At 41.6% G+C, this 24,783-nt stretch overlaps 1 protein-coding gene across 1 annotated transcript in view; it reads left to right on the top strand.

The window, feature by feature from the left end:
- TNIP3 (TNFAIP3 interacting protein 3) overlaps positions 1-11,215 on the top strand; it is a 69,600-nt gene extending 58,385 nt beyond the window's left edge. Inside the window, exon 13 of the mRNA XM_082237021.1 lies at positions 9,825-11,215. Within this exon, the coding sequence (XP_082093147.1) occupies positions 9,825-9,904 (80 nt within the window). The 3' untranslated portion in view covers positions 9,905-11,215. The remainder of the gene's footprint in view (positions 1-9,824) is intronic.
- The last annotated feature ends 13,568 nt before the right edge of the window (positions 11,216-24,783 follow it).

Here is a 24,783-nt window from a genome sequence, read left to right as displayed (position 1 = left end):
CAACTGCCATAGGCAGGACAAATGGATTTGCAGTTTGGGACATTTGTAGGCTTGTTGGGATCGCACTGAACTAGTTGTGGGGTTGGGGTGTATCAGAGTCATTTAAGTCTGAGAATTGCAAAAGTAGGTTCCTTACTAGAAGGCGCAAGAGGCATTTATTTTGAGTTGCTTATAGGACAGCAAATGGGGAGAGAAGATGGGATTAGAGCCATGCACAATTTTGTACTGCAGACATTAGATAGCCTTGGGATTGCCAGATCTCTCACTTTGATAATGGAAATCCAATTGTGAAGACTGCATGGCTAAAAGATACTGGAGCGTGATTCCTTATAGAGGCACAGACTGTCATGGAAAGGATGTCGGTGCAATACCCCAATGTGTAGAAAGTGAAATTTTATGCACTTCCAAACCCTTCTGTGACCTTGTGCAAATGTATTTTGATGAGTCCCACTTGCTCAGAATTTTACAACAGTCCCTTGCAGATTGTTTCACAAATGAAGCATGAGATATCCAGAAAACTGCCTGTTGTTCTTAGAACTAAAGCTCCTTACAAGCCATGAATTGGTTAGCCATAAGATTGCTTGGTAAGCTCTCCATATGAAAACTCTGCAGCCCTTATAAGTACTTAATAACTTGAGAGCGTAAAGCTTAGCCTTGCTGAGCCAGCTAACCTAGGAGATCAAGTTGGCTGGCTGCATGCATTGAAGCCTTTAAGTGCTTAAAAGCTTCAGTTTATAAAGTTGTTGTGGTTTGGGGGGCCAGCTGTCCCCGGGGAAACACATGACTTTGACAAGGAAAAGCAATCTTCAGCTTTGGGAAAAGGCATTTGGAAAGTGCATGAAATTTCCTTCGATATTTTGATTTGTTTACATGTTCAATCTGCAAATGAGAGCCTGAAGAAAGGGGAGAAAATCTTGGAATAAGTGACAAAGTAAAAAGGTGTACTTATAGAAGGGTAGTTATTGTGGAATCTGTGATCCTAATGCATGCAAGTTTTTCACAACACTGACAGCAAAATGGCAACTTGTATATCCTCCCTCCCCCAATTTAATCCAGATTTGCCCTGTCCATTAAAAACCCAGCATTTTAAAACAACAACACTCTGTTGCCAAAAAGCCATTCGCAATACACGAACAATCCATTTGCAATATTAAGCCTCCCTTTGAAAGCCCCCTTAGAATTGTTATCTCTGGCATACAGAGATGAACCAAGTTGTGAACAATCCAAAGGGGTGAGGAAAAGGGCTTAGTTAGAAGTAAACAAGGAGTTCTGATTTGGAAAAGGGAACAACCTAGATTCAGCAACTTTTCAGGGCCACAATACACTAAACGTTTCACTTAGTATTTAAAATAGTTCATTGGAAATTACATTAGCAGGTGCAGAGGATGAGCAGGATCAGAACTTTCCTTTTCTCCCCTACTGTAGTCTCACTCCCTACCTCTCGACACTGCTATTAGTTTCTGAGAGGATGGTTTCACTGGTACCATTTGAATTTTCCTCCTGGAGGTACTACTATTACTTATTAAATTTTTATACCATCCTTCATCCGAGGATATCAGGGCAGTTCACAGCATAAAAATACAAAATAAAACCAGAAAATACATAATAAAAACAAGAATAAGAACAAAACAAACCAATACCCCCCCCAGACATATTTAAAAGGAAGAGGAAAGTTTTCACTGGGCATCTAAAGATGTATAATGAAGGTTCCAGCTGAATCTCCCTAGAGAGAGCATTACACAAATGGGGAGCAACTGCAGAAAAGGCCTGTTCTTGTGTTACCACTCTCTGGACCTCTCATGGAGGAATCACAAGAAAGGCCTCAGGTGGCTGCTATTATCCTGGGATAGCTCAGCTGGTAGAGCATGAGACTCTTAATCTCAGGGTCGTGGGTTCAAGCCCTAAATTTTGCCAAAGATACCTGCATTTCAGGGGGTTGGACTAGATGACCCTTGTGGTCCCTTCCAGCTCTACAGTTTTATGATTCTATTACGATTGCAGAGGCCAGGTTAATGTATACAAGATGAGGTGATTCTTGCAGTATTATCAGCTTTGGGGGAGGTGAATTTCACTGGGAATAAGTTGGGAAGGAAAGGTTTAACCCCACAAGGTCTCGTGCATTTGCATCCCTCCTCACACACTCCTCTTATGCAATACAAGAGAAAACTAATTGCATTTGGCAAACCACAGTTTCCTGTTGCAACTGATCTTGGAAACTGTTTAATATTGGACTACAAACTACAACACGAAGCCAGCAGCTGATCACAATGTATGAAAAGAGGCAACACTTGCTGCCTACTGTCTGTCATTAATTTTGCATGATTTCCAAAAGTTTGTTCTTAAATCCTTTTTGAAAGAAACATCTGAATGCTCATAGGCAGCATATTGGTGGTAAATGCTGCATGAGTGAATAAGGCAGCAGTTCTTTCCCCTCTGCACAACAGTTTAAATCAAATTTAATCTTCATCTCTACTGCTCTCCTTGAGCAGTATAATCACTGAGGCGTCTAAACTCAGGTTTTGATGCACATTCTGTTTTCTTATCAGAAGCACACAAGGGGGCAGACTTCAAAAAATTGCTAGGAATATGAGGAACATGATTTGAAAGAAGTTTGTGTGTGTGTGTGTGTGTGTGTGTGTGTGTGTGTGTGGTGTGTGTGTGTGTTATCCATGCATGTATCAAGGTTTATTACTGTTCCACAGTGACAATTGCTGTGGCTAAAGAGGTATTTTGACTCTCTGCACTACTCATTTGGGCAGGGAGAGGAAGCACGACTCAGATCAGGATGGTGGCTAGAGAGGCAGGAACAGTCAAGCTAAGGTTTCATTCTGAGATATTATCAGTAGTTATCCATGTACTCAGCTCATGGCCCACTCAAAACAAGTGTTTTAATAAAATCCAGAAATTAAATACACATCCTCCCAGCAGAAAGTGTAGGAGTGAGCATTAGCTGTCTCCAGCTTTAGGCTATGGAGACAATTTAACAACCACTTAAAAGTTCCTTTTTTTTAAGCACCATTATTTCCTCCTCTTCTCTAATGATGCATGCTATCCACTTGCTGCCCTACACATATGCAGGATATTAACTCAAAGGCATTTCCATGGCTTTGGGTAGCGTACGGTGTCATGCTATGGGGGCTCTTTTAAGGCATGCTGATGAATGCAAGCCATAAAAGTGCTCTCCCTGGTCCATTCCCTTCATCTTCCTCCTGCCTTCCTACTTTAGGCTACTGCATCATAAAGAGACAACCCCAGGCACATCCTGGTGGCTAGGATGTGGGGGACAGGGTGTCTGTGTCACTCCCTTCTGATCCCTACAGCCTAGACAGTCTTTGCACACAGCTGCTAGGAACTCTTCCTTCCATAGCAATCATGGGAGTGTCTGGACATTGTATATTTTTTCATTCTTTTACTATTTCTTTTATTAGCATATAGTAGGGTGTTCTTATTCACCAGGCAGGGTTAGGGGGGAGATTTTGAACAGGAAATCTAGATATGTTGAAAGAGGTTTCCCTACTTGTTGTCTTCCACCTTTCCTGCAACGGTGTGTGAAATAAAGACCGCATACATGCTACACTCAGGGACGCGGGTGGCGCTGTGGGTTAAACCACAGAGCCTAGGACTTGCCGATCAGAAGGTTGGCGGTTCGAATCCCCATGGCGGAGTGAGCTCCCTTTGTTCGGTCCATCTCGTGCCCACCTAGCAGTTCGAAAGCACGTCAAAGTGCAAGTATATAAATAGGTACCGCTCCGGCAGGAAGGTAAACTGCGTTTCCATGTGCTGCTCTGGTTTGCCAGAAGTGGCTTAGTCATGCTGGCCACATGACCCAGAAGCTGTACGCCAGCTCCCTCAGCCAATAAAGCAAGATGAGCGCCGCAACCCCAGCGTTGGTCACGACTGGACCTAATGGTCAGGGGTCCCTTTACCTTTACCTTACATGTTACACATCTGAAGTACATGGCTTCCCCCCAACAATTCTGGGACCCACAAAGCTACAGTTCTCAGCACCCTTGACAAGCTATGGTTCCCAGGATTCTCTGGGGGAAGTATTGTGCTTTAAATGTGTGCTGCCTATGCAGCTGAAAAATACAGAAATGTGGAGAAAGATCTATGGGATCTGTTTGTGGGTGAGAGAGGTGGGTTCAAACAAAGGGCAAGAGGATACTGGTATCATAAGTGTGGTTTCTATTGAGTCATGCTTACTTATACCTCTCACCCACTCTTTCCTTAGCCTGTATTATCCTTTCTGCACATATATTTTGCTGGGTACTAGATCTAAAAGTTAACTGGCTTTCTTTTAGTCTAGCTAGTGATCACCCTTCCTTGACAATGGCTTCCTTTTTGTGGGAGCAGGCAAAGGATTCAGGAACAAAGGACAAGAGAATTCCAACTAGTGTTATGAGTGTCAGCTTATTTTGGCAGGTGGGATAGTATGATTTCCTTCCTTTTCCAACTGTGCAAAATTGACGAGACAGCTTAAAAATTGGGCTGGAGCTTTTCCCTGAACCTACTTTTAATAAAAAAAAAAAATTCTCTGGGAAAGAGGTTTTATTGCTCAGGGCTTTCTTTGCATACTTGTGATTCTGGCAAGCAATGTCAGTTTTGCTTCCAAAAGTCCATTTGGTGGGGGGCATACAATAAGATTGGTTCCCCCAGCACTTGTATTTGGGAACCACAGTTATTCCATGAAAACCTTAATTCAATGACTGGGTGTCTTATTGCTAAATATTTGACTATGTGTCATTTTTTTATTATTTAAGGCTAGTATATAGCTCACAGTGCGCAGATGAAGGGATACCTCTAATCTCTCCTCTAAACACATCTTTTCAAGGGCGTTAGTGACTTATTTTGCCTATACAAGCCTAGTGAGTTAGGAGTGGGAATACAAATGGGGAAAATCAGAAGAGCTAAGGAGCAGTTCTGACATTGCAAATGTATTATTTCAAGTGTGTAGCGGGACCTTTAAAGTTCACTCCAGCTGTCCTCTTACCAGAAAACTTTGGTTCCATAGCTGGATTGCATAATATAATATACATGTGCACATATTTATTTCCACAGGTGAATTCTGATTCAAAGTTCAGTAAAAGAATTTTGATTTTTCTTTTGTTAAGTTGAGGTGAAGAATGGAAGATCAACATAATCCAACAGGATCTTCCTTCAGAATAAATATAGTGCATCCAAGAAGAGCCAATAAAGTTTGATCACAGGGCATCAAATCTGGTCACATATTTTATTGTTGAGCCATGGCAGGAAAATACAATTCCTGGTATTGTAAGCAATAAAAACACTTCTCTTCCTAGTTCCAGAGATAGGGTCTACATGTGTCCTAGGGCAACTGCAGATACTGCCACTGATGTATTGGTGCAAGAGAAAAGTCACAATGCAGTATAGGAAGGATATTCAGGATGTGAAAGCAAGAAGAAGGGGTGGGAGGATTGCCCATAGACCATCATAGGGTTGGTGCAAATTTGTGGCAGGGATTAAAGAGATTTCAAAGGCCACATTGGATGCCTCTGATAAAGCACAAGCTTCTCCTTCCAGCACATCTGCTATTGAAGTTAGGTTGCCGGAAAGCTGATGAGGCTCTTTGTACATTATCTAACCTACAACAATAGAGTTGCAATGCACCACTATCTTACCCTCCTGATTTTCATTAAACTTAGCTGGGACTAATTAGTTTTCTAGTCTCATTAGGCACAGCCTCTCAGCAGCTTCTGTAAAAAGAATCAAGATGAATGCCAAGCTCCTAATAGACAGCGGAGGGAGACTTGATCTATCCCTTGACATCATTAGTTATGATGGCAGCTTTCATTATGCTGTGGCCATAGTAGAGCTACGTCCTCCATACTGATTTATTGCTGTACTTTGAACCAGAAGTGGGTGAAAGGTACCTCGAAGAAGAGCCAACACCAAATTTCAGGGGCATATGCTTCAAGTCACTGTGGTTTCAAAACAGTCTCTTACTTGGTAGCACCCAGGGATGGCATTCTTGTTAGGCAGAGAGAGGCCACTGCCTCAGGCAGCAGATGCTAGAAGGTGTTAGGACACACAGCTCTGTGTGGCTTGCCTTGAACTCCCTCAGCTTGCTTGCTACTATCAGGTGCTGCTGTCTCATCACCACTGTCAAAGAAAGACTGAGCTGCCAGTGTGGTCAGTTTTCTGTATGTGGAATGGAAAGAAGGTGCCACCTTGTTGTTCTTCTGGGCAGCAAAATGGCTTGGGTTGTATGTACCCCCCGTACAAAGGGTAGACACAATTCTTGCTTAGCCACCAGGTTTTAATCCAAAGGAAGATTAGGCTTTGGCCTTAGCTTTGCACACTGCTTTTCTTGACCATCACTCTCCTCATGGTGTTGGGGGCAAAGACAGCTGTCTGTGGGATATCCTTGACTTTGGAAGTCCCCAGGTCATGAGGGCATGTGACGTTGTCTGCTTCCTTGAAGCTAAAGCAAGTCTTGGTCTGGTCCATACCTGGATGAGAGACCACCTGGGAATCCTAGGTGCACTACCTTTAATATCATTATGGAAAAAGAGGTGGGATATAAATATAAATAAATAAAACCAAAGATAGTTCAATGTAATGGGGTAAGTAGATTTTCAGATAGACTCAGGAACTATCTCCCAGCTCAGGTATCCATTTCTGCCTGAGGTGGCCATCCAGAGCCAGAGAGGAATTGCACATGCCCTGATCTCACACCTTATCTCCTCCTAGATACTATTCCAGAGCCAAGAAACCCATGATCAGACCCTTTGAATCAAAATAGTTTAAAAACAATCATTAGTGAATGAGATAAACAACACAAAAAAGGCTTGCTTTGATACTTAAATCCATTATCTTTTCCACTGCTAAATCTACTTTTATTCCACCCATGTGTTTAAAACTGTACTTCCTTAAATACCACACTTTTTTTTCATTCAGAAATAGCCTTGATGTAAGAGTCATAGTTTTGCTGAAGGAAGTGCCTCAAAAAGGAAGCTCAACAATAAAAAAATAACAACAGCACCCCCAGTTTAAACAGTAGTATGGTTTCAGAAAAGCAGCCTTCGGAATTGAATGTTCTAAGATTTATTAATTTCCTGTTTAACAGTTAATGGTCAAGGTGATTGTAAAAAGTTTCAAGTATAATGATTATCTGGTATGAGGATGCCTAGGGAAGATATCAAAGCATCTTTATACGAACATGTTTTTCTCTGGTTTGCATTGAAATTGCATATGGCATTGGTAATCCTGGTATTCTAGTAATATACTTCAAATTCCCAGATGTTAATGGGCTGTATTTTCCCCCGTTGATTTCATGAGGCATTCATTTAACATATGGAAAATCTTTGCCTTCTCATCCATTATCTGGAGAGGGGATACAAAATTAGTTCCATGCTATTTGTTCACTAATATAGATGCCACAACCTTGAAAGAGTTGAAGTTGTGAGTGTTTGATTTGCTTAACCTTTTAAATTGAAACAGTTGCAATTGCTGCTTAAGTAAAGACTAGCCTTTCCCCCATCATTCTCCCATCTGTTTCTCACTTTGCTAGTGTTCCAAATGTATCTGGATCTGAGGACAGCAACAAAGATTTGTTGCAGCTAGGGATACTGTAGATCGAATGTCAATTTTGTTTTTTTCCAGTTTTTTGGTAGGATCACTTTTAAATGTGAATTGAACTGAATATTTAAATTCTTCTCCCCTCCACAGTTGAAGCCTGATCCTAATATCCTAAACATTTTTTTCAAGCAAGTCCCACTGAATTCAATGAGCCCTAATTCATGGTAGATGTTTTTAGTATGGGAGCTGTACCTTGTGCCAATCCTCCCTTCCCAGTCCTACTCTCTTAAAAAGATACTTCAAAATAAGCCAGTACCAACTGGGTTCAAGTGAAACCAGACACTCTGAGGGCCAAGGAATCCGTATATGCAGTACTCTAGTCTTCAACTGTCTTTAACTAAATGAGGGCTGTGCTGTTAAAGCTCTGAATGCAGCCCTAGGAACAATTTTGCTTTTCAGGACTTGGTTCTAAGCCTGAAGCAATAAAGGCAAGAGGGTCTCTTGAGTATTTGCAAAATGTATTTCTCTCATCATTAAATAACTGATGGCTCTCTCTATACTAGGGGCACACACAACTCAATCACTTTTACATTTCTATTAACTCAGGAAGGTTGCATCACTACTTTAGATGAAAAGCCATTTTTCAATCCTCCTGGTTCTTTCCTCACAGTGTGCTTCCCCTTCTGTCTCTGTGTCACTAGTGGATTCTCTGTGCCCATTTCTCTTTTAACCTTTCCTCTTTTGTGCTCTCCCTTTCTTAAAAAACGTGATCACTATCTTTCTTCTTCCTCTGTGCTCCATAGAGCTCACCGTGTCTTCGGTCACATCCAGATGTCATGTTTATTGAGCATTTATTACAATTTGTTTGTGGGGAGTGTATATGTTGTTGCATCAAGCCATTGTTATCCCACATTTTTCAATGCTCTCCCACCACCCCATTCCTCATTGTAAAAAGTTCAATTCTGGGGGAAAGTGGGAGGTTTTTTTTGCACAAGAGTGCCAAATCAACTTCAATTATGCAACCTAAATTTGCTGGTATGTTTTTTGAATCAAATCCCAAAATAGTGACAGCCTGGAAGTGCTATTTATCTCTCCCATGTGTTGTGCTTGTGTTTCCTCCCTCCCCCATCTGCTCCCCTCCCCTCTACACAATCACTTTCTCTCTCTATTCCCTGCAGCACCATGCTTCTCTCTGCACCTCAGTCTACATAGTCCCTCTGTTTTCTCTTTTTGTATCCCATACTTTACTTCTCTATCCCATAGAACCCCCTTTTCAGCTCCACCTTTCTGTTCCTTGTCTCTTTTGTGTCTGTCTCCTGCATCTGTCCTGCTCCTTTCCAAGTTCAGCAGCAATGGCACGTAAGGTGTCTACTTAACCATCTACACAATGAATGAAGTCTCCAGAATGCAAGTGAGCAAGTCATGCAATGTGACTAGTGGTCTGTCTGCAACAGCCTAGAGGAATTAGTTAAATGTCTCTGGACAGGAGGAGCAATGTGGATGTACAGTATTGATTCAGTAATTATCCCATTCCAATTCCCACTTTGAATGAGGTTTGGATAGGCCTTAGGTTTTGTTTGTATGCTAAGCTGGAACTGGAAAACACGTACTTTTATAACTGTTATTCACCTAAAAAATGCCATAGGTTATTAAGTGTTTCCTTTTCTGCCTCTGTCAATAGAAGCCTGGCAAACTGCCACCAATGGCTTGCATTGGACAGATCCATTTTGCTTGTGTGACATGGCTGTGGGATATTATTCATTTACGGCAGTGTTTCCTCATCCCTGGCTGATATAAGCAGCCACAATATGTGAAATAAATGGACAATCCAACCAGGATTATGCAAGAGATTTCTGAGTTTCTATCACAGGATTAACTCTGCTCCCAACTGTCTAATGTATCACAAACTGAGAAGAGGAGGGGGTGAAGGCACCAGTACAAGAAGCCTATTTAGCATGTAAGACTGTTGGCGTTTTTCTGAAGAAACTGGTCTCCTGACCCAAGATGCTTTGGGCTTTAAACTAACCAATATGCTCCTTTTTGAGACTTTTCTTTTCCATTTCATGATTGACAGTCTGGATTCGAGCCAATGTGCCCTTGTTTCTCTTTTTGGTTTATTTTAGAATATTAATTATTCCTATTGTTGTTATAGCATAATATTAGTTTATTAATATTTCTTAGTCCTGGGAAAAAAATTTCAGCTCAGGGTATACTTATTAAGACAGTGAAGCTGGAGAACTGAAGATGTCTAATTTTCTTTCACATTTGTATCCATTTATTCATAGATGCCTCCTCAGAAAACGAAGGTTCCCACTTGTACCATACGAAGAGAACGAACCAAAGCAAAGACAAAGAGCCATCCTGACATCGCCTGTAACTGCCGTTACATTTTCTTGTCCTATTGCACTCTGTTTTATATGATATACCATTATATAACATACACACAATGGGAGATTTCTATGACTGTGGCAAAGAGACAGATTCACTTCCAGCTATAGTTGTTGTTGTGGAAAGACTTTCTCCCTGCCCCGCCCCACCCCGCCCCCCACACCTTTCTTTTAAAATAGACTGTACCAAACCAGTTGCAACTGTTCAATTATAAATAAATGTCTGAAGGGTTTTAGGAAATGTGCAAGTGAGTGGTGTTATGGTGGTTTGCAAGGCAAAACGTCTGTATGCGGATCTAGGAGAGGGCAATTCTGACCTTACCTCTGGGCACCAGAGGAGCTGTGAGGTATTGCAAGCAGAGTTGTGCATATAAAATGTGGCTAATGGGATGTTTGTCCCATCCACATGGAGCTTACTGTGTGGTCTATAACCCTGTATATGGTCAGGGTTGACTGTAGTACCCCCCACCTCACCATCACTCAGTGCCTAAAAGTAAAGCAAGTGGCGGTTCTTTTTTCTATGTTGCCCTCTATGTTGTAGATCTGCTTTAATAGCCCGATTCCTGCCCTGAGCTAGGGAATCAGAGCAGATGACCCTTAAACTTCCTACTCACTGTAAGATTCTACGGCCACCACATGGCAATCCAGCATTTTTGTGAGCAAACTGACTCACTGGCTGCTGCAGCAAATGTTTGTATTTGGTTTTACTGCTATTCGGTTGGGCTGCGTCTCAATCCCCATTTTTAGTTTAAGAATCATCTCGTTGCCATTCTGAATTCTACAGTGCATCTCTTTGAGTACGTTAGTCTGCTAAACTGGCTTGCACAGTGTGTGATCCACCACTTCAAGCATAGCCAACCAGACACGCACTGTTGCTTTGCTTTGGAGGATTAACAGTCTCTGTACTTAGGCAACCCTTTGCAGACAGAAGAACAAATGTGTTTCATAGAAGTCCTGCTGGGCCACCTTAGAGGGCTATTGGGCAGCAATTGATTTGGTGGGTCAGTAGCAATCCATCAACCGTTTATAATGGTCAGTAGTCGTGTTGGGCTGTATTGATTGTGACAATACTTGCTGTGTCCTCAAGCCAATTATTCAGAACAGTCTCATCCATATCACTATAGCTACTTGTAAGGTTCAATATTGCAATCTAAATACTCAATAATAACTTGTCTTCTATTGCCAGAATTAAAATCTATGGTTAAAAAAAAGAGAACACATGAAAGCACACACATCCTGAACTTGCTTGCATTTACACTGAATACAGATGGAAATCTGAATGTATGATACAGAATTAAAACGGTGATATGAGTATATGCACATACGTGTAAATGAAATATTTCTAGAATTACTGTAATATTTTGAGCTGAAGATTAAGGCCAGAACAGAGTTTGGCATGTTTAACCTCTGCAATGGTTTAAATGTGACTTAAGCACACAAAACTGGGTGCTGCGGTTGTGGCTTGGCTTTGCTTTACCCATTTTAATAACATTAAACATAATTTCCCCTGACATACAATTTGAGAACAAATGTAATGCACCTAAAGGTAATTGCATTTTAAAATGTGAAAGAAATAAGCATGGCAGATGTTTGAGAAAATACTTCAGATTTTAATCTGCTTACAGCATTACCTTTCCTTCTCCTAATGGGGTAGTCCTTGCAGGATTCTATCAGAGCTTAGACTTCTAGCGTAGTTGGTCTCAGACACTGTATTGGCCAGATAGCCATTGGACCATCTTATCAAATCAGGAATTTCTGTATGTCTGTATCTAACTTTATACAGAAATATCCTTCTAGACTCCACCAAGCGCCCTATAGTAGACTTGTCAGTCAGTTGTGGAAGACACATCTACTTTCCCTGTGTATTATGTACTGACATAATTGCCACTTTAATATTTTTTTAAAAAGTCATTTGATTTCCAGTTAATGGATGGAGATGGTAGCATTAAAAGAATAATCTTAAAGGATTAGGTGTGTTAAGTATTTGAGCCACAATGGAATACAATTCATGGTTAGGGATTTCTTTGCAATTAAACCGATTCCCTGAACAGCTTCATTTTTACATTCATATATCAAGGAGACAAATCACCCTGACCCTATCACACCGTATAATGGAACCTGTACAACAAGCCTTAAAACTTACAATTCTCCAAAGTATATATATATTTTTTAAAATATATTTGTGGAAGTCAAAACCACATTGCATTTTCAGCCGTGAGAGAATAATGTGAATTCCCTCTAAAGGAAGATGGGAAAGATTGGTCTCTATGCATGGGTTGGAAGTTGGCTTAAATAGCTACTATAGCAGCAGATAATTTAACTAGCAGGCAGTGTAACTGTGCTATTCCTGATTAGTGATTTGGCTAATAAGGGTGAGATCATGGAAAATGTTAATGCAGCGCCTTAGGAAAATCCAATTATAATGTAACCTAATTCAATTCAGGCTCTCAGCAGGTGACCAGTGTTTGTGGGAAGAGCACCCCAGACTCAGGATTGTCGTGAATGCACCAAACAGACAAGCCTCTGTGTATCCAATGTTAGAGCCAACAAACCCCATTTCATTCCTTTCAACACTTCAGCTCAACTAATTATGAGGGTTTCGTCTTCCATTTGTGAAGCTTAACTCATTATCATTAGAGTTCATGAAAACAGAGATGAATATATGCCAGCTACTTGGAGTAAAAAGGGGGAGGGGAGGAGAAATGCAGACATTTTTGCAGCCTCAGGGTGCTTTTCTTTTCTTAGTGTCAGCACCTGCCTTTTAATGTTTTGCTGCCAAACATCTGACCCGGCAAATATTTAGTCACCTAAATCCTAGTGAGACAAATTGTGAGAAACTGGTGAGGTTGGAGTCATTAGTGGGGGGTGGGAGGGGAGAGCTACACACACACACACACACACACACACAACCCTCCATTAAGGAATAATGCATTAAGTATATTTAGTTTTAGCTCTACAGCTAAAGTAATGTAGCCATGGCAGAACATGTTTAAGGACTTCTTAGGGGAAAGGTATAGCTTAGTGGCACAGCATCTCCCAAATTCAACCCCTGGCGTCTCCAAGGTGGGCTGGGAAGGACCTCTGCCTAAAACCTTAGAGAGCTGATGCCAAGTCAGTGTGTATGATACTGAGCAAGGTGAACCAATGGTCTGACTCCACAGAAGGTGGCTTCCTACTTTCCTATATTTGCCAATCCTGGTACCCTCCAGACTACAACTGGTGGGAGTTTCTGTCCACAACATCTGGAGGGCACTAGGTTGCATTAATGAACACAGTTTGCCATATTTGTGTTTGTTTGTTTTTCAAGACAACATACTCTCTTTTTTAAAGTAACTGTACACCAAACATAATAGGTCATTTCTAGTTGCTGCAGGAACACTTTTAGCAATTAAGGATCCAGTTTTGACCTTCGTTTATAAATTTATAGCAACTCCATCTATATGGTTGCATCCAGTGGTGTCTCTCCACTGCTGGAATAATTTTTGATCTAGCAGTCTCCCACACCACCTCTTACCTTGTGCTGAGAGGTCCTCTAAACCCCTAGAGATGTGGGGTTCAGGAGAGATGGGCATCAGCAAAAACTGCCTCCTTCCCAATTTCACTGATGGAACCCTTTGGAGGATCAAAGTGCCTTGTGTCAGTGGAGGGACAACTTTAGTCACCAGACTCCTTGGCCACACCCACACCATGCATTTAGAGCACTTTAACAATCATGGCTTCTACCAAGTAAGCCTGGGAACTGTAGTTTACCCCTCAGCAGAGCTACAATTCTCAGCACCCTTAAACTACATTTCCCAGGATACTTTGGAAAAGGCCAGGTATGGTTTCCAATGGTAAGGTGAGGACGTGACCTTAATTCAACAAACGTCACTAGCATCACAAAGTCTTCTTAATAAATACAGTAAATCATTTTCCCAATATGAACCAATGGCTTGCTGGTCAACTTTTCCCCTTCACAGCATCCATTGCCTGCTCTGGGCTGCTTTCACCTGCTCTATAAACAGGGAACCCACAGGTGCTCCTGCTTTCAGGGCTGTATATCTGGCCAAGAGACCACATTGTGAAACATGGAATCAGTAAGGGAGGGGGTGGGGAATGAAGTGATTCTAGCTGTTTTTATATTTGCTCCTGGCTTAAGGGTGTGAACAAGTATAATTTGTGGCAAAGCACCTTTTCTTTATGAAAGCTGTCTGTTGCAATATGAAATAAAGTTATGAGGTACTGAAAATATGGACCAGGTTTCTCAAACACTTCCAATTGCTCTCTTACTAAGTATTGTAAAAAAAGCGATTGTGCTGGTGTCATTTTCTCCAGCTAGTAGGGGAGGGCCATTTTGGAAGCATGCTGGTGTGCATTTTGCTCTGACATTAGAATAACCTGCTAATATGGCAGATAATATTGTTGAAAGAAGTGTATATTTTTTAAAAAATCAACACCCAAACTATAACGATATAAACTAAAAGTAGCAATTCCAGGGTGTCTATAAAAATGTCTGGGCTAGTGGCCTATTGCAGAAACAGACACCCCCCCCCCAATTCCTGATGTCTTATGTTAAATCCAAAAAGTTCAGTTGTTGTTATTTGCCTATAAAGTGGTTACCTTCAAGGACCCAGATCTCTTGTTGTTTAGTCGTTTAGTCATGTCCGACTCTTCGTGACCCCATGGACCAGAACACGCCAGGCACTCCTGTCTTCCACTGCCTCCCGCAGTTTGGTCAAACTCATGTTAATAGCTTCAAGAAGACTGTCCAACCATCTTGTCCTCTGTCATCCCCTTCTCCTTGTGCCCTCCATCTTTCCCAGCATCAGGGTCTTTTCCAGGGAGTCTTCTCTTCTCATGAGGTGGCCAAAGTATTGGAGCCTCAGCTTCACGATCTGTCCTTCCAGTGAGCACTCAGAGCTGATTTCCTTAAGAATAGATAGGTTTGATCTTCTTGCAGTCCATGGGACTCTCAAGAGTCTCCTACAGCACCATAATTCAAAAGCATCAATTCTTCGGCGATCAGCATTCTTTATGGTCCAGCTCTCACTTCCATGCATCACTGCTGGGAAAACCATAGCTTTAAGTATATGGACCTTTGTTGGCAAGGTGATGTCTTTGCTTTTTAAGATGCTGTCTAGGTTTGTCATTGCTTTTTTATTTATAAAATCAGGGAGTTTTTCATAAAAGATAGGTTAGAAATTATAATATTTTTTGAAAATCAGGCACCAGTGGCCTCCCTTTGGTGATGTGGCTGTTGAGTGTAAAGATAAAGGTTCTCCAAAACCAAACAGTCATGAAAAGCTTATTGATCTGAATTATATCTGGAGGTAATGGAACATGAGACATGGACCTTCTCTGAATTTTGCAACGTTGAGTAATGTGTAGAGAAATGCATACATTGGGGCAAGTGTACAGACAGATATTAGGAAAATATCAGGCAAAACTGCATACTAACATGTATATTCACATATATTTCCACTATAAATGCTGAATTTTTTTAAAAGTGCAAATACGGAAAATTGTACTTAAGACAAAAAAGAAATTCAAAACTGAGAGAAACAGTAATTGGAAGTTACAGATAGGTAGCCGTGTTGGTCTGCCATAGTCAAAATAAAAAAATTCCTTCCAGTAGCACCTTAAAGACCAACTAAGTTAGTTCTTGGTATGAGCTTTCGTGTGCATGCACACGAAAAGTTAGTTCTTGGTATGAGCTTTCGTGTGCATGTATCTGAAGAAGTGTGCATGCACACGAAAGCTCATACCAAGAACTAACTTAGTTGGTCTTTAAGGTGCTACTGGAAGGAATTTTAGTAACTGGAAGATTTGCCCATTCCTACATTAGATGCAAGGACCCACATTTAACATTAGCTGTAACTTTGCCTTAGTTTGTAACAGGACTGCAAACTAAACTGACCAGAACACTCATCTGCATTACAAAAGCCTCTCTTCTACTTTTTATTTTCTAGTGAACAATGATCAGGTGATAGGACACTATGTATAAGGGAGGTCCATGGGTGAAAACACTCAGGAAAGCCTATGTAAGAATTTACTAACTTTTTTTGTTATAAAGCCACTAGATGGAGGTGTTGTTTTAAATGATGCTGTCTAAATCAACTGCTGAAACTTTCAGGTTGGGTTCTCAAAGAACATGTCTCTCTCCTATATGGAACTGAGCAGTTTTTGATCACATGTCTGTGATGTCGGTTTTCTGCAGCCAGCGCTGCTTACTTTAAAGTTTAGGGTCTGAAAAAATAAATAATTTGTCACACTCTTAAGTGACGTTTTCAAACTTTCTTGATTCTTTAATCTCTATTTTGTATGGGTTTCAGTTTTGCTGAACGTTTCCAGAGGTCTTTTTTTTTTTCATTGAAAGTCCCCCCCCTTCTTTATGCATCACAGATGTAAAGGAGTTAAAAACACCTTAATTATGAAAGTTGACAGAAGTCAGACCGCTTGCTTAATGGGTGAGAGAGGAAAATGTATAATTTGCAGGGAGGGCAAAGCCCTCAGCCTTAAACCTGCAGCGTCTGACAGAAAGCTAATAAAACCTTCAAGTGTGGCAAAGAAAACAAGGTTTAGAGCTGAATGACTTTTAGGCCTGCCTGTCAGCTTTTTCCACAGATGCTGACACTCCACGGACACCATATATCTTTCCAAGTTCCCTGGTGGTGTATACTTTCTCTTACAACTATTTTTTGCCTCCTCTGAAACTCCTATTTCAGACCCCATTGGTAGCCTATGTAACTATACAAACATGTTAATGTATCATAAATTTATCTAAACTTACCTAATAATATCCATTTAATCTCTATGCTATCTAAGGCTTTGGGGCCCCTGTTGCTATTGAAATCAGAGAGGCACCTACAATTCTCATGGTCATTTCCACAAGTGTTTTTACAGAATTAACTTGATTCAGTGTTCGTCATTTCTTCTGTATTTTGGGAACTTATAATTTTACTATGTTTTCATTATTTCATTGCACACCACCATGATACTTATGAGTGAATTGGTGATTCATAATTATTCTTATAACAGTTTACCCAAGATAACTGCAATTATCAACATGGGTGGTATGGCTGGAAAAATCCCACTCAGTGCAGATCAGAGAATAATACCAGTAAACAGCCTGGCCCTTCTCTTAAGTACTTATTAACAAATGCCTGTATACCACATTAAATACAAAGCTGAAAACACAAATATTATAAAAGTTTCTTTTCCTAAAAACAAACTCTTCTAAGTTTCTTTCAGCCGTTACAGGCAATCTCAGTGTTTGTGGCATTTTGACACAAAAGTGAAATTATCATGTGAAAAATCTGCAAAAAGAAATCAAAATAACAGTTGCTTCAGTTCCCTGACGGAATGATGCAATGCAAGTCAGCACCTCAGAGAGATATTAAAGGGTGCTGCCATCTGGTAAACTCAGTAACAAACACAAGGGCTTCAAAGGGTCTTGCTGGTCACCCATTGTGCGTGCGACGCTCTGTTTTTCATTTGTATGTTTCTTGCTAACTTTAGCTTGTCAAGAAGTTCACATTGCATGTTATCCATAATTAAGGCTGTATTTTGTTCTCAGGATCTACAGACTTTCTGTGGAAACCTACTCAGTTAAGGTATGGCCTCTTTCTTAAGGAAATGCCGATTTTCACAGTGAAAATGTTAAAATGTATCTGGCAAAAACTGTGTTGCATTTTTAATTTGGAAGCCTGGCTGTGTTTATTCGCCCTCCTAACAAAACCTAAGGTCACTATTCGGCTCAACTGCACTTTTCTTTCATCCCGTGATATGCAATGGCCTTTCAACAAGGCTAAATGTATATGTATTTGAACATTCCTGCCCACTCAGAAGTCTGTTAATGCTGTCAGCTTTGAAAATGCAGGTCTCTGATTTGGACGGGTGTGAAACCTAACTCCAGGCTACTCTTTCACCCTGTCAAGGGTAACAAGGGGCAGCATTAATTATCCCACTTTCCATACGGTGTCCAAGTTGGCAGCATTATCCAATGTTCTGTGCCTGTCATGCAGTTCCAGATCCAATGCTGGGAATTAGACATTTCCCCTCAAAAGTGTTAGATGCAAAAACTTAGCCTTAGGAATCAGGTGCACAGGTGCCCTTTTACACACATGGTTCCCAGTATATCAGAAGCTGCATCTTTGTAGACAGACTAAGTATGAAACAAACAATCTGGGAGAACTACAGGAGGACCCACAACTCTGTGGCAGATAGACAGCACTATGCTTTCCATGCAGAACACCCCAGAAAAGTTCTGGGAAGAAAAATCTCTGCGTAATACTTTGAAGACCTAGTGCCTATCAGAATAGACAATACTGGCTAGATCATGGGTAGGCAAACTAAGCCCTGGGGGCTGGATCCGGCCCAATCACCTTCTCAATCTGGCCCACAGATGGTCCAGGAATCAGTGTGTTTTTACATGAGTAGAATGTGTGCTTTTATTTAAAATGCATCTCTGGGTTATTTGTGGGGCATAGGAATTCGTTCACCCCCCCCTTCAAAATATAGGTGTGAGGGATTGTGGACCAGCCCACAGCTGAAAAAGTTTGCTGACCCCTGAGATAGATGGACCAGTGGTCCAACACCAGTATAACCCAGTTTTATATTGTTGTAAGATAAGGGAAGGAAGTCAGCTACATGCCCAGATCCTTCTAACCCCAGGATCCAGCCAGTGTGAAAATATACGACAGGTTAGTTTCCTAGTGAGGTGATCGCCAGTGGAGATGGACCATTAAGGGGAATGGTAAATGTGCATGGCCCACTCCCTCAACTCACAGACAGATAGAAGGACAAAGCTGGAGTTGAGAGCAGAGAGTTTGCAGTGATGTAAGCTAGAGGCAAAGCAGCACACTGAAAACCAAGTGAGACAGAATGCTGTTTGGTTTCTGTTCAGATCCAAGGCTGTGGCTATGGAAGAAACAAGGCTCTCTTGGCATGTTAATGCTGTGAACCCCTCCATCACAGGCTCAGGTTGTATATATGTGTAAATAAGCCACATATCATGAAGACACTACATTCTCCACTGTGCCTCATTCTGAAGGAAAAACAAACCCTGAGTATCATCATCATTTTACAATTGTACACCGCCTTTCCATAGTTGAAACTACGCTCAAGGCAGTTTACAACATGACGAGATTTACATAATTACAAACTTAACATAAACAATAAATAAAACACATCAAAAAGTACACAACCAAATGGAAACAATTTCCACATAAATCATAAGGTCTAAAATGAAAGATACAACAATAATATCAATAACAGCAACAGCTCTCTCAACCCCCCCCCTGTGAACAATACTTCGGCCCAAGAATCTGTTCAACAGCTTCAGCTTTTGTAGCTGGAGTCAGTCAGCACTCCAGACTCCCAGGCCAGATGGGAAAGGGCCAGTAAGGCAGGGTGCAGGCCTTCCAGGGCTCACAGCCAAGATGGTCTCCTTTAAAACAGCACAGATAAAGACATTCCAGGAGTAAGCACCTGGAACCCCTGGAATCTCACACCGCTTGGAGATTGGGGTGGTGTGCAACAATATATTAATTGTAGCAGGCTTCCCTTGGGCACAGCAGACAGGTAGGGCCAAGGGATAGAAACAGGAGCCTGTCTGTTGAACTTAAGGTATATTTGTAACAACAGTAAACGTATAAAACCCCAAAAGAAACAATAAAGGCCTGTCTGGCCACAGTACCACAGTACCACAGCTACTGGGTTATAGTTTAAGAGATGGTATAGATATATGGTGGGAGCAGTAAAAAGATTTCAAAATAAATGTACCATGGTGGAAGTGGGATTCAAACAGAAACTCCTCCACACACTTGGTGAATCAGCAGTGGTAAAAAGAATCTGGTTTTGCTCATAGAAAGTGGGGTAGCTCACCTCATACATACTAAAATAACATAAAAGAGCTATAACATTGCAGCAGCTTGAAATGAATCTGGATAAATGCAAACACAAAAATGTATTTTTATTATTTGCTAACAAGTACTATGTCATACTTTTGTTCCCTGTGCCTTTTTGTCAGTTCTGCACTCTGCATACATGAATTTGCACCACATAAAATTAGTTCTTAACGCCTTACTTTGCCAGATTGCTTAGGTGTGCAAAATGAAGCTTCCTGCTTGTAATTTTATTCACACAAAGGTGATCCACATAAGGAATTCCTATAAGAGAACAGAATCTAGCACAATGCTATTATACATGTGCACATACACAAAAAGAAATATACCGTATTTTTTGCACCATAACACTCACTTTTTCCCTCCTAAAAAGTAAGGGGAAATGTCTGTGCGTGTTATGGAGGGAATGCCTACGGGTGGCATGCCTACGGATTTTCCTCCTCTAAAAACTACGTGCGTGTTATGGTCGGGTGCGTGTTATAGAGCGAAAAATACAGTATGTGTTTTAAATTCAACTTACCTTGACTATTTCACTGTGCCATTGAAGCTCTGAACACCAGGAATGATTTTGCTTTTCAGGACTTGGTTCTAAGCCTGCAGCAATAAAGGCAAGAGGGTCTCTTGGGCATTTGCAGAAAGTATTTCTCTCATCATTAAATAACTGGTGGCTGTCCCTATACTAGGGGAGCACATAAATCACTGCCTCGGCTGCTAGGAGTTGGTGCCTATGTGGATTAGTGCTATGTGTGAACCCAGAACTCAAATTTAACCATGGTTTATTTGGCCATCTCACCCCATGGTTAGCTTGATCATCCGTGGAACAACCTAATTTGTCACTTGCTAAACATGGCTTAGGGACGCGGGTGGCGCTGTGGGTAAAAGCCTCAGCGCCTAGGGCTTGCCAATTGAAAGGTCGGCGGTTCGAATCCCCGCGGCGGGGTGCGCTCCCGTTGTTCGGTCCCAGCGCCTGCCAACCTAGCAGTTCGAAAGCACCCTCGGGTGCAAGTAGATAAATAGGAACCGCTTACTAGCGGGAAGGTAAATGGCGTTTCCGTGTGCGGCTCTGGCTCGCCAGAGCAGCGATGTCACGCTGGCCACGTGACCCGGAAGTGTCTCCGGACAGAGCTGGCCCCCGGCCTCTTGAGTGAGATGGGCGCGCAACCCCAGAGTCTGTCAAGACTGGCCCGTACGGGCAGGGGTACCTTTACCTTTACCTTAAACATGGCTTAGCCAGGGCCAGCCCAATACATTTTGCTGCTTGGTAAGGACAAGGTGGCACCCTCTCTCAAGTCCACTGCTAGAAGCCGACTGAGCGTCGGCTTAGGTTAGGGCCAGCCCTAAGCTAAGTATTATTATATGTGAACCAAGTCTTTTCACTCGTCAGGCTGGAAACAGTGCCCTGTCCTTGACCTAGGCAATGCTGCTTCTTTCCCAAGAGCACTGGCTAGCCAGCCAGAATTGTATAGAACAATTCCCAGCCAAAGCAGTTGCTATTGCAAACTATGTCAGCGCATACATGCATATTGAGTCTTCATGTGTTTGTGGTGACCTCATGTGTCATGTAGAGCAGATGTTTCCGCTGTGAATAGTGTGTACTGCGAACAAAAACGCTTGCCTCCTGCCGTTCCTTGTGGATCCCTTCTTCCTTGAAGAGGGACACAGGCGCCAGTGCCACATTGCAGTGTGCATTTATGAAATGTGTGCGTGTGTTGATCTCCTCACAGCTGCTGTGCAGATCAACCAACCAGCCCAGAACAGAAACAGAGCCTCTTTCCCTTTCATGAGGACATTTGTCAGGTGTTTAAACAACCATGCTTGCACCCAGTAAATAGCACATTCAAGAAAGGAGCCAGAAGGGAGCAATTTCCACAAGAAAACCAGCACAGGGCCCTGATCTGGATGCATTCCAAAAAGGACCACCATGGCTACTTTTTCTCCAAAATAAAAGCAGCCAGGTTAAGCAGGCAGGTGAGCACCTGGAAAGAAGTGTTGTTAGGTGAAGTAGCTGTCCCTGAAAGATAAAATGGAGGCAAATCTGGAGGGTTCTATTCAGGCAAAACATTTTGAAGGATATTTGACAATATTTGGTTTACTGTATTGGCCCGAATATAAGCCACACCCACAAATAAGCCACACCTTTAAAATTGAGGGGGGGGGAGTAAAAAAGACAATACCTAGGCTGCTTCCTGAAGGGAAGCTTTGCCGGTGGTGTAAGGTCGCGAATATAAGCCACACTTTAACTTTTCGCAGAATTTGGGGGGGAAGTGTGGCTTATATTCGGGCCAATACGGTATATATTTCAGGGCAGCCCCAACATGAAAACAAAACTCAAAGACCACATGACACTGCGAGGAACAGCTCCCTCCATGAGACATTCTATTTAATTCCAAAAACTGATGGGTCTACCAGGATGTCCAAATAATTTTGCAGGTTACTAATGGGGAAGTGAAGTCCACAAGGAAGCCATATATTCAGGGGCACTTTGCTTTCAAATTTCTTTAGGGAAAAGATTCAATTTGAGGTATTATGTACATTTTCAGAAACAAGTGATGTCGGATTTTTGTTTTTTATTTTTTTGTAAAGATCACGTGACAATTTCACTCATGCCAGATCAGATTAAGTGTGTGTGGGAGGCACATGTGCCACTTTCAAAAGTACCGGTACACCTTTCAACCCAGTATGACTAGGGAGCCCATCTTATATCTGACAAATTCTCTTATTTTTTTAAGAGACATTCCTACTTGCAATTCCTCTGGGAGGAGCTTAACTCTTAAGCCATTTCAGTCTCAGATAAACAAGCTGTTGCCCTATCCACATGTACCCGGGTTACTGGGAATTGGTCTCTATGAATTCAGTGAAACTTCTTAATGGACATATAGAGGTCCTACAGCACAGCTGCAGCCCTCCCTATATGCACATACTTGGAAATGTCCCATTGAAATCAGTGGGGTCTATTTCTGAGTAAGCATGTGTAGGTTCTGGCTGTGAAAGTGGTTTCAAGCCATCTTTAAATAACCCCAAACAACACAGTTTTACTCTTTCCCCCTCCCCCTTTCTCCCCACAACAGAGTATAATTAGAACTTCAGAAATTGTATTTGTAGCAAGGAAACGGAACCCTGTTTCTCATTATTTTGCACATGCAGTTTTTGGATTTTTACTGTACAGCCATTCATCTTTGATCTAATTTTATAACATCATAATCAGATTTGGCACACTAAAACAAATGCTAGCTCTTTTCAATAGTAATGCGACAAACTCTCCTGTTTAAAGCTCTGATTCAATCAAAAATCATCAAGGTTACAGGACTATGATTTCACTACAGCAAGGGCTGGCCTTGTGTCCAACAAAAAGGAGTGTTTACCATGCAAAGGCTGCATTTATTAAGTATTAATACAGATTGGCTGCAAATAAATAAGTTATTAATTACATTTAGGATTAGGAAAGACAAATGGAACCTGCAACAAAATGTGGTAGAATATACTCACCTCTTTGCAAGAACGCTCCTTACTCAGGGTCCCTTCCTGGCAACCAGTCATGCGCTAGAAGCTGCTAAGGAGGAGGGCATTCTGTTCCTCTCCACAATTTGCTTTTGCCCAGGTTACAGTCAACTGTCTGTAGCTCATCATTCACCTAGCCATAGCTCTCTTGGTGTTTTGGATCACCACTCCCATCAGCCCCAGAAAGTAAGGTAAAAGTAAAGGATCCCTGGATGGTTAAGTCCAGTCAAAGGCGACTATGGGGTTGTGGCACTCATCTCACTTTCAGGTCAAGGGAGCCTGCGTTTGTCCACAGACAGCTTTCCGGGTCATGTGGCTAGCATGACTAAACCATTTATGGTGCAATGGAACACCGTGACAGAAACCAGAGCACATGGAAATACCATTTACCTTCCCACCACAGTGATACCTATTTATCTACTTGTGCTGGTGTGCTCTCGAACTGCTAGGTTGCAGGAGCTGGGACAGAGCAACGGGAGCTCACCCCCTCATGGGGATTCAAACCGCCAACCTTCCGATCGGCAAGCCCAAGAGGCTCATACAGGGGGGTTGTGGTTATGAAGTGGGCTTAAATGTAAAGAAGTAGGTGGGAAAGAAACAGGTGAGAATGAAATTCTGGATGCACGAAAGGTTTGTTTGCACACCAATAACCAGTGGGCATGATCTCAGATGAAGGTACCAACTGCCTTTTCTGATATGTTTGTATGTACTGCAGCAAAATTTAGTTCTGAGGAGGAATTTTATGTGTGAGACAGATGAGATGGTGTTGTGGATATTTTCAATTAGCAGTTCTTCAGAAGGAAGAGTTCCCAAGATTATAATCTTCTAATTAGCCAGTGTTCTTAAATTGTTTCAGGCTGCTCTTACTGTGGTGGCTTGTTTGATTTTATTTTCCACAGGAGCAACAACAGACTGGTTCTTTTCTGGTAAGAGACATCTTGAAGAATTCCCCATCTGTGGCTTTTTCTCATACTTAAACTTGCAAATACTTGTTTAGGTTCCAAATGAGCCTTGGTGCATTTTGAATGTTATAGACAGTGACACTTGTGCTGTGCTATATGTACACAACAAAAATCTGGAACATTCATTAAAGGTGCATTGGATCAAATACTTCACAGTGAATTGGGTTTTTAATGAATAGTGCCTTTCCCCTGCTTCTAAAAAGCCAAAACAGATTACTATTTCTTTTTATTTAATTGATATTGTTGTTAGGACACTCAGAACTTTTACTCTCCTTGTCATTATAAATGATAGCACGAATAAAACAAAACAAATGTGATACAATGACCAAGACACTTATAGCCTGAGCCGTGGTACCATCTGATTTGCTATAACACAGAGACCAACCGTGTTTGCTAAGCAAGATATTCATCTGGGGGACGTGGGGAGAGATATGAAAGAGCTGTGTGTAAAGTGGTTTTGATTTTAGACATGGGACATAATTTCTACATACTATTCCTTGTTTGAATGGATGT

This window comes from Podarcis vaucheri (genome assembly GCF_965113315.1).
Source record: "Podarcis vaucheri genome assembly, chromosome: 9".
NCBI classification, from domain to species: Eukaryota; Metazoa; Chordata; class Lepidosauria; order Squamata; family Lacertidae; genus Podarcis; species Podarcis vaucheri.
This window is presented reverse-complemented; position numbering and strand designations above follow the sequence as displayed.